At 62.0% G+C, this 10354-nt stretch overlaps 1 protein-coding gene across 5 annotated transcripts in view; it reads right to left on the reverse strand.

Moving 5' to 3' along the window:
* Positions 1–10354, reverse strand: part of SLC4A2 (solute carrier family 4 member 2) — a 17254-nt gene that overhangs the window by 4328 nt on the left and 2572 nt on the right. For 2 of the 5 annotated variants that reach the window (XR_003679684.2, XM_028489577.2), the window contains exons 2-14: positions 10224–10337; positions 8412–8577; positions 8013–8254; positions 7814–7932; positions 6064–6296; positions 5822–5964; positions 4033–4213; positions 2622–2757; positions 2111–2532; positions 1456–1989; positions 1092–1307; positions 861–1009; positions 531–725 (exon numbers count right to left, since the gene is read on the reverse strand). Coding sequence is in view for 4 of the 5 variants with exons in the window: in XM_028489577.2 (XP_028345378.1) it covers positions 531–725; positions 861–1009; positions 1092–1307; positions 1456–1989; positions 2111–2532; positions 2622–2757; positions 4033–4213; positions 5822–5964; positions 6064–6296; positions 7814–7932; positions 8013–8254; positions 8412–8577; positions 10224–10274 (2787 nt within the window). In the remaining variant the exon portion in view is untranslated. The remainder of the gene's footprint in view (positions 1–530; positions 726–860; positions 1010–1091; positions 1308–1455; positions 1990–2110; positions 2533–2621; positions 2758–4032; positions 4214–5821; positions 5965–6063; positions 6297–7813; positions 7933–8012; positions 8255–8411; positions 8578–10223; positions 10338–10354) is intronic. The other 3 variants (XM_024129661.3, XM_028489579.2, XM_028489578.2) reach the window with 3 other exon arrangements.

Raw genomic sequence — 10354 nt, forward strand, 5'->3', positions numbered from 1 at the left:
TTTTGCGGTACGCAGGCCTCTCACTGCTGTGGCCTCTCCCGTTGAGGAGAGCAGGCTCCGGACGCGCAGGCTCAGCGGCCACGGCTCACGGGCCCAGCCGCTCCGCGGCACGTGGGATCCTCCCGGACCGGGGCACGAACCCGCGTCCCCTGCATCGGCAGGCGGGCTCTCAACCACTGCGCCACCAGGGAAGCCCCACGTCTTAAATTTTTGAAAATTTATTTCACAGAAGATACTGTGAAATATACGTCTTATATGCAGTGAAGCATGTGTACTACTCTTGCAAGAATGTATTTGCAAGTTAAAAGAAGAAACAAAACGTGAGTCTTTAAGACTGATCTGAAGCTCTGGTGTATATGTTGGTGACGGGCGGGGAGGGGTGGGGGCAGGAGGAAGGACCAGCCTAGGTTCTGTGGCCCCGCGCAGCAGCCCGGCCTCACGCTCGGAGAGCAAAGGGGCAGGACGCCCCCGGTCCCCTCTAGTCCCAAAGCCCGGCCCCACCTGGGCCAGGTCCTGTCAGGCCCACCCACCTTAACCAGCTTGTAGAAGGTCTCGTAGATGAAGATGAGGGAGATGAGGAAGGCGAAGATCTCCTGGGTGAAGCGGGAGACGAAGCGTACCAGGAAGCTCCCCTCCAGGGCCACCATGAGCAAGGCCAGCAGCACCAGCCAGAAGCCGATCCACACGCGGCCCACCAGGTACTCCAGGCTGTTGCTGCGGCAGAACTGGGGCGGGGGCGGCAGTCAGATTTGGAGCCCGGGGCGGGCTCACGGGGTTGCGGGGTGGGGAGCGTTGGGGGAAGAGGAGGGGGAGCTGAGCTGGGCAGGAAGAACCAGCCCGGGTAGCCCGTGGCCCCTCACCGAGAAGAAGGCTTCCTCGAAGACCAGCAGGGGCCCCGAGAAGCCGATCACCAGCAGCGGCTGAGCCCCCAACAGGCAGAAGATCACGCCCTGGATTGCCGTGGACATGATCAGCTCCGATACTCCAATCAGGTCATGCGTCTTCTCTCCTAGGGCGGCGAGAGCCAGCTCAGGGGCTGGCGGCCGGGGGGACCCGTGCGCTCCCCACCCCGACCCGAAGCCTCTCCTTACCCAGCAGCCCCCCGAAGGTGATGGCAGGAGACAGGGCCGCGAAGTAGATGAAGATGACGGCGGCCAGGCACTGGGGGTCGAGCGCGTCTCGGAAGTCGCTCAGGTAGTGGGGATAGCGGCGCCGCACGTCTCGGATCAAGCCCCCAAAAGGCCGGCCTGTCCGCCGAAGGGGATCGTCTTCCAGCACACCTGCCGCCTCTACCATCTGCAGGAGCGCTGCAACCCAGGCCTCCATCAGGGCGCCCGTCACAGCCCTCTTCCTCCCGTCCCGCTCTCCTCCGCGTGCAACAGACCACCCTCCAGCCCAACCCCCGAGCCCTCAGCCGGCAGCCCAGACCTGGCCCCGGCCTGCACTGGCCCGTACCCTTATCTTGGGCTGACTTGGGCTCCAGCCCAGCCCCCGGGGGCAACAGCCGGCCCTGCTCCTCTCGCTTCTTGAGCATCTGGCGCTGGAAGTGAGCCACGGATCGCAGCAGCTCCTCGCCCTGCACCTCCGAGGGCGGCAGCACCACGCTGCAGTCCAGGAAGGCGTTGATGGCCGTCAGCAGGTCCTCCCGCTCGTCTGCCAGGTAGGCTGCCTCGTGGAATTGCTGCCAAAGCGGGACCGGGGCTCGTGAGGACACGGGACGAGGGCCGGGGGGCCTGGGGCCAGGCTGGGCGAGGGCATCCCAGGTGGGCTCTGGGGCATGAGGCCCGGCCGGGCGGCGGCTGACCTTGTCGGACATGAGGGTGGAGATGGAGCGGCCGATCTCGTGGTAGTCCATGTTGGCGCTGCTCGGGCCCAGCAGCAGGAAGAGGAAGCGCACGGGCACCGGCACCTCCAGCACCGCGTCCAGCTCCGCTGCCTCCCGCAGCCGCACGAAGGCCATGGTGGGGCGGGAAAGGAACTCCACGCAGCCTGGGGGTGTGCAGCCGGCGTGGGCGCGGGGGCACCGGTCGCCTCCCGGCCCCCAGCGCAGGGGCGCCACCGAGGCAGGCCCGGCCACCCGCACCCTGCCCCCCGAGCTCGCCCCACATACCCACAAGGACCACCGTAGCCTCGGCGTTCTCAGGGATCTTCTCCAGAAGCTTCAGCTCATGCTTGGACTTGGAGCGGGTGATCCCCGCCGGAGGAGCTGCGGGAGGCAGCTCACGCTGGGGATGCAGGAGAGCAGAGCTCAGCCTGGCCGTTCCCCGCCCCCGGCCCCGCCCCCGGCCCCGCCCGGCTCGCTCGGTGGTCCCGCAGCCGCGGTGGTGGCCGGACCTGGCCCAGGCAGGGTCACTTTCTCCCCTCACCTCTCGCTCCACCTCCAGCCGGGTCTCGGGAACACCTCCGATGAGAGGCTCGGTGACGTGGGGGTCGCTCTCGGCCCCCTGGCCGTGGTGATGGCCCAGCAGGGAGCCCAGGGAGCCGGCCGAGATGTTGCGGGGAAAGGAGAAGTCCTTCTCGTCACTCGGGTGGCTGGGGGGGCAGCAGGCAGGAGGTGAGGAGGGCCGGCGGCCGGCGCTGGGCACGGGCGGGCGGGCAGGGTGCAGTGGGCGGGGCCTCACCTGTGTTTCAGCAGCAGGGCCCTCAGCACGTTGGCTCTGTCCTCGGCCTTGATCTGGTCAGAGATGACCATCTGCTCCACCACCTGGTGGGCCACGCCAGGCAGGGTCTGTTGGTCCAGGTCCAAGAGCACAGCCCCTGGAATAAGGACAACCCGGAGGGGCCCTCATCCCCAGGCAAGACCCCAGGGCGGGGATGGGAGGGAGGGAGAGCGGGAGCGAGGCAGCCGAGTAAGTGCGGCCCAGGGACGGAGCGCCAGCCCAGGCATCAGGGAGCAGGGCCCAGCTCTGCCCGAGGCCCAAGTCCCATGGCCTCTCTGACCCGTTTCTTCCAACCCCCCTCTCCCCGCAGGAATGCCGTGGGGCTCAGCAGAGGCCAGGGAACCCCAGCCATCAGAGAGGCCCCTTCCGGGAAGCACGCAGCAGGAAGTGCCCCGGGCCACCCACTCGGCCTAGACTGCTCTTCACTGCCAGCAAGTGCCTCCTCTGACTTCACTCTAGGGTCCTAGTTCTGCCCTCTGGAGCACGACACAGCCTGTCTGCGGCCTCATCCCCATGGCAGCCCTGGAGCCATCGGAAGACGTCCCCCTCCAAGTCCAGCAGCCGCTCAAGGACAGTTTCTAGATCTCTCCACCCCGTCACTGCTCTGAGCTGCCATTTCATATAGAAATGAAGGTCCTTTCAAAAGCCACCAGGTCATTTTTCCGTCAAGGTCAACCTCACAGGAACACAGAACTAAAGAACAGGCAGAACCGAAGGCCCCCCGAGCAGCCAAAACCGAGACCGCAAAACCCGGCGATAAAGCACCCGCACTTCGGCACCTTACCCCAAGCCCTCAAGCCTCACTCAGAGCCTAGTTAGTTTCTGCTAGTTTGGAAATAATTCTGACAGCAGCTGCTTAGAAGCAGGCCTGCTGACAGCAACTGAGAGCGATTCCCCAACAGGAAGGAGGAAACAAGCAAACAGCAGAATATCAGACACAGAGCTCGCAAATCCTGCATCCGTGCTCATGCAGTCAAGTTTACACAGCCCTACTACAGGTTAGGTCACATTCCCCAGAATCTCTAGAATTTCAGAAAGCGTTCCACCAAAACTGTTTGACAACATTGTAGCATCCAAAACATACCAGCTTCCGTTATCTGAAAATATCACTTAGAGAAGCTGCTTGCTGAAGATGCCAGACAAGAGAAGAGGGTCAGTCCTGCCCTGCAGTCACCCAATGACAGAGCCCGAGGAACGGCAGGCATCGTGAGAGGTGATATCATGACAGGAGATGCTCCCTCCTGGGCTCTGGTGACATTACACACCCTGTTGCTCAAGACAAATGTGGGACCATGTGGTCCTCAGAGAACGGGCTCGGCGGGCGAAGGGAACTCCTGGGGCGATGATGGGCAGGGGGTGGGGTGGGGGTTACCGTGGGCCAGGGTCCGGCGCAGCTCCAGGAGGCTGCGGAACGAGAGGGAGGCCACGTGGGGCTTCCCCCAGCGCTCCGTCTCCTCCTCCACATCCTCCTCGAATTTGATCCAGCGCGCCGTCTCCCGCCACTGAGGCTCCTGGTTTTTGTCCAGCAGCAACTCATTCAGTTCCACAAACACCTTGGGGTGAGATGAGAGGGCATGGCAGGACGGAGGGCACAGGGCACAAGCATGGAGACTGGGCGAGTTATTAACCCATCTGAGACTCCCTCGTCTGCAAAATGGGAGTAATACCACCTCCATTACTAGTGTATAGCACAGGGACCTAGTGTGTAGTGCAGGGATCTATACTTAATATTTTATAATAACCTATGAGGGAAAAGAATCTGAAAAAAATAGATATATATGTATGTATAACTGAATCACTGTTGTACACCTGAAACTAACACATCGTAAATCAACTGTACTACAATAATAATAATTTTAAAAAGCTCTAATGAGGGCTAAAACAAAAAGTATACAAAACATTTAGCACAGTATATAACTCTCAGTGGGTCACTACACACACACACACACACACACAGGAATTTTTTTTTTTTTTGGCCTCGCCACGCAGCATGCGGAACTTCCCTGACCAGGGATCGAACCCATGGGAAGTGAGGAGTATTTACCACTGGATCACCAGGGAAGTCCTACATTGGAATTCTGTAGGATTCATTTATATGCATTCAAGAACTGGCAAAACTAACTGAGAGTGACCGCAGAGCGGTCACCTCTGAGGGTGGTGACTAGGCAGAGGCCTGAAGGAACTTTCTGAGTGCGGGAAATGTCCTATATCTAGGTAGCGTTGGCCAGGTATTTACACGTGCAAAGTGTCACAGAGCTGTATGCTTAACCCGAGTGTGCTTTACTGTGTCTGTTCGACCGCAATAAAAAGGTTACCAAAAAAATCCACTGGAAGGGTCAGGGTTCAGGACCAGAGCCCTGGAGTCTAAGGCGGGCAACGTCGCTAAGTAACTGAGTGGCCTTGACCAGTCACTGCCCCTGATTTATGGCTGATGCCGCCTGGGCCGTCAACCTCACAGGTTATGGGAGGACTGGTTGAGCACAGAGGTGACTGGATTCTGAAAAGTGAAACGCGCTGCTCCCAGAGCCGCCTCTGGCCCAAACGAGGTGTCCTCAGACACCTCGCTGCCAGCTGCCAGAAGACGGGCACAAAAGAGAAACCGACCTGTCTGAGATGTGAACCAGAACTGTAAGGCCCACACCAGCCACAGCAGGTAACACCGTAATAACCGTCTGGGGACAGACGGCTACAGACTTACCGTAGTACACGTCTGGTAATATGTTGAAACGTTGAATCGTTATGTTGTACACCTGAGGCTAACGTAATATCGTGTATCAACTATATTTCAATTAAAAAAAATTAACACCGTCTGACCAGAACTGTAAGGCCCACACCAGCCACAGCAGGTAACACCGTAATAACCGTCTGGGGACAGACGGCTACAGACTTACCGTAGTACACGTCTGGTAATATGTTGAAACGTTGAATCGTTATGTTGTACACCTGAGGCTAACGTAATATCGTGTATCAACTATATTTCAATTAAAAAAAATCAACACTGTCTGAAGATGTGTATATTGCACTCTTGGGCAGCGTACAACCTTCAAGACCATACGTGGCAACCGTGGCGCTCGAGATTAGTGCAGGTCCGAGCGGGGGCGGGGGCCGTGGTGAGAAGACGGATGCGGAGATGCTGCAAGACCGTGAAGCGGAGAAATTACCTCGTGGGGCTTGTGGGGGGCCCGGGGCCGGGCCCGAGGGGTGGGGCCAGGCTCTCGCCCTTCCCGGCCACTCTGTACAGACGCTTTGGCGTTCTTCCGCACCAAATGTCGCCGTACCCCAGGAACGTCCTCAAACCGGTGACCTGTGGGCGGGGCGTGGAGGGACAGGGTCAGGCGCCCCTTCCTCTTACCCCCACCCTCGTTCCCAGCAGCTCCGGGCTCGGCCCAGGCCCAGCACTCACTCTTCATGAGGTCTAGGTCGGCCGTGGCCAGCGTCTGGGCCTCGCTCTCGTCCGTCGGGACCCGGGGCAGCAGTGCCTGCTCAGCCCCAGTCATGCTCCCGATGCGTCTCCTCTCCTGCAGATTGTAGCTGCGGTGCCCAGGCTGCGCTTTGGCCGGGGGGCGCCCAGAGGCACCCCCGTCATCGCCGCCCCCTGTGACACTGCCCACGGCCACCACCTCTTCCACCAGGGCTCTGGGCAGACAAAAGCAGCCGTGAGCCTGAGAAGGCTGGCCCCCCGCCCTCGGCCGGGAGCCACACAGGAGGGACCCAGGAAGGGGACCCCGCTGGACCTCACCCCTCCTCGCTCCCCACTCTCGGTAGGCGCGGATGTGAAAGAGTGAGGATTCTGGAAGCAGACTGCCGCATCTAAATCCGGCTCGACCATTTACTGGAAGACGCCCGGAACGTCAGCTCAGCAGCAAGATGGAGCTGAGGGCAGCCTTCCCAGGTGCGGGGAGAGTGAAGTCCGGAAAAGTACCCAGAGTGGGACCTGCTTCCCCTCCCAGGCACACCCCTAACAATGGACTCGAGGCTCACAGGGTCCCGTGTTTCTAACCAAATGGGGTAAAGTACGTGGAAATGGGCCTTTGAAACTGTAGACACCCCACCCCTACCCAACAGTCATAAGGAGGATATGAACCCCTGTCCCTTACAGATTCCAGCTTCTGTTCCTGTCCCCCACGCTGCGACGCCTCCTTTCTCTCTGCCACTGCCAGGGGGTCCCTGTCCCCGCCGCACCATTCCAAACCGTTCTCCCGGCATCTCACCTCCCACAGCTCCAAGTCCCCGTCCCCTGCCCGTGACCAGTCCCTCCTCTGCCAGGCTTTCTCCACCTACACCTCCCTTCCGTGCCCTCGCTTCTGCCAGCACCCCTGCCCACAAATCTGACCCACTTTTCCAACGCCGTGCTCCGCCACCTCCTCCTGGCCATCCAGCCACCTGCAGGCCTGCGCCCCCAGTGCAGACGGCCAACGTGGACCCAGCTCCACCCACATTGTCCTATCTCCCCAGCGAGTCTGCACCGCCCTGGAGGGGCAATTCGCCCTTCACTTCCCTGGGTCCTTCGCACTGCCTGGCACCCAGAAACCAACAGGGAGGTGACAGTAGTGGCCTTGAGACCTAGTTCAAAGTGATTTCTTCCAAGAAGGCTTCTCTGGCTAACAACCCCAAACTCCACAATCACCTACTGGTGCCGACACTACACCTGCACCAGGTCGTCTGGCGCAGTAACTTGTTCTGATACCATTTCATGAGACCACAGCCAGGGTGGACTGGCAGCTCCCCAAGAGCAAGAGGGGATCTCCCATTCCTCTCACACCCTTGGGGTCCCAGGGGGTGCTTGGAGGTCACCCGTCCAGTCCCTGATCCGGTGTTTGATGATGCTCCAGCTGAAGCCATGGCGGGGGGGACGGCGGGGGGTGGGAGGAGACGGCTTAGACCACGCATCTCTCCCGTGCCAGGCTGACCCAAACTTAAACTTCCGTTCACACCAGCCTTTAATCCCCACTACCACCTTGTGAGAAAACTTCTATTATTCTTGGTTTATAGATGGGAAAACAGGCTCAGAGACACTGTGACTTGTCCAAAGTCAAATCGCAGCGGCAGGACTGGGATTTTTGAACCTGTCTGAGGACCTCAAGCCTCTTGCTTTTTTCCCCACCTCAACTCGCTGGTGCCGGCACGGGAGGTCCCCGTCTGGGGACACTTACCCGGTCTGGGCCCCTTTGGTGGCCTGGGGAGCTGCCTCGTGGTGGGGCAGCATTGGAGGGGGAGACGGACTGGTCGTTTCCGCCTTCCGGTCCGCACCTTCATCCTCCTGGAGAAAGAACTAGAACAGGGACCCGTGTGAGCAGGTGAGGCCAGGCCAGGGGTACCGCAGACATCCCCAGGCGCCCTGCCCCCGCTCACCTGCACGGAAGAGGGTGTGGACGCAGGGGACGGCTGGGTGGGTGCCCGGGCCCCCTCGGCCTCACTGGCCTCATCCTCCTCTTCCTCGCCCTCCTCAATGGTGGGGGTCTCCCCGGTCGGGGAGGCTCCAGGGCGCCTGCGCGGCTTCCGTCCTGGGCCCTGGGGTACCTTTCGGCGCCTGGCGTCGGGAGGCAGGTGGGTGGACAGCGGGTGATGGATGTGGTGGGAGGACTGCCGGTGGTCTGCAGGGAGGAGGGCGCTTGGCTGCCGGCGGGCACGGCTCCCCGCTCAGCTGGCCGGCCCCCAGCGCCCCCCCAGGCCCCCGGCTCCATCCTGGCAGCCAGAGCACCCCTGCACGCCCCGCTCGCCCCGCCGCCCCGCCTCCCCGAGCGCCCTCACATTCAAAGTCTGCCTCCCCGTAGCTTCGGCCCGGCTCCTCCCCTCCCCGAGAGCCGGCCTCCTGTAGGATCTCCTCAAACCGCTCCACGCCCAGGGTGCGGTGAAGTTCATCCTCCTCCTGCTCAGGGAAGCCAGGCGTCACGGGGCCCAGGCTCTCCGGCTCCGGCTGTGGAGAAGAAGGGGCGGTGAGAACGCACGCACGGGGGGTCGCTCCTCGAAACCCCGCCCCGCCTAGCGGCAGAGTCCAGTACCACACCCCGCCGGCTGCCCTCCCCTCGAGTGCCAGGGACTCGGGACTCAGAACCCACCCCCCAGCAGCCCGTCCCCCGGGTTCCGGGCTCTCAGGACCCTGGCTGGGCGCATTCCAGTCAGTTCTAGGGCAGGTGGAAAGTGTCTGCCCTGGAAGTCTCAGCAGAAATCCTGTGTGTCCAGACCGCAGGTCAAGGTCGGGTGTGTGATCTGGGCCGCTCACATGCTGATAGTAGTGAATGCAGCCCCCTGCGCTCAGGGACAGCGACTGAGCCTGAAAAGTAACTTCTGCAGGCGCCTGAGCTAACCGACCCGGGCTTGGTCTGAAGCAGACTGGAGCCCAGCTCCTGGACAGGGATGCAGCGCTTCACCTTGCGAGGAGAGGCCCCCGTTGGCAGCAGGGGCAGCCCACCCGCACTGCAGCTGCAGGCCCCGCCCTGCCCCCACCCTCACTCCCCCCACCTGAGTCATACTGCAGGAGCGGCGGGACTGCGGTGGCGCTTTGGAGAGCTCAGCCTAGCTGAGCAGCCGGCCGCCCAGCCCGCGGCCTTGGTCCAGCACCCCCACCCCCTCCCCCTCCCCCCGCCGGCCGTCTCAGCTCCAGGCACCGCTAAATATTTGCTCAAGAGCTTCTGGACTTGAAGGGCATCGAGATCTCCAAGGGCAGGGGTACCAGAGCAAGGAAGAGCAAGGGGGAGGTAGGCTGGGAAGAAGGGCGGGCCTTGGAGAGTCTCGGAGGTGGGGTCACGAGCAGCTGGGGGTGGCAGGGATACTGGGCACGAGAAGATGCAGGGGTGAGGAGTCTGCTTCTCCCCAGCCCACCTCCGCAGCTCTAGCCCGGCTCCCCCCCGGCACTGGGCCTCACTCTCACCAGAATTAGCACACGGGCTAGCCCGGGGTGGGGGGAGGAGGGTCAAGAACCCCTCGCACCTGAGGCTGCAGGAGGAAGTCCATGGCCGGCAGGGGTGAACACGGGAGGGAGGGGGAGGGGACCGGCCGGCGCCTCTTCCTGGTCACGTGCCCCGCTGGGCCAAGGTGACCAATAACGGGCTGATTATGGCACGGGGGTTAATCATTAGACTTCCCAGGAAGATCGGGAGGGGGACACGTGGGGCGGTGGCCACGTGGGGGCCAGGAGGGGCGGGGCTGAGTGGCACGTGGGGCCGGGGGTGCAGCGCTCTGCCCAGAGCTACCTTGCAGCAGACTGGCGCTGCCTCTAAGACCCAGTCAGAGGGGGGTCGCTGGCTTAGAGACCCAGGCTTCCCAAAGTTCCTCTCTCGCTGAGGCTAAACAACAACCCGGGTCTTCAGGACACAGAGCCTCAACTCCCTCCCTAGAACCAGAAGCTGTCTGACATCCACCCCCCAACCGATACCTGTCCCAGACCCAGTGCCCCACGCAAGGCCCGGAGGTGGGATGGCGGTGCCCCTCCCAAGTCCCTCCCAGGCTCCCCTCCCAGGCCTCTCCGGACACACACGCCCCTGTCTGACACAGACCCGCACCCTGGCCAGAGCCCCGGGGGTGATGGTGGAGAAGGGCAGAGGGGCAGCGGGCAATACTCACAGTGCGGAAGGAATCTGCGCCCGAGGCGGGGCGCCGGGGGGCGCTGCTCATGGCCAAATCCTAGCCCTTCTCGCTGTAGCTGCGGCTTTCAGGGCAACAAGGCGGCGGCATAACCTGGGGGGGGGGGGGGC

Source organism: Physeter macrocephalus, chromosome 5 (assembly GCF_002837175.3).
Source record: "Physeter macrocephalus isolate SW-GA chromosome 5, ASM283717v5, whole genome shotgun sequence".
NCBI lineage: Eukaryota > Metazoa > Chordata > Mammalia > Artiodactyla > Physeteridae > Physeter > Physeter macrocephalus.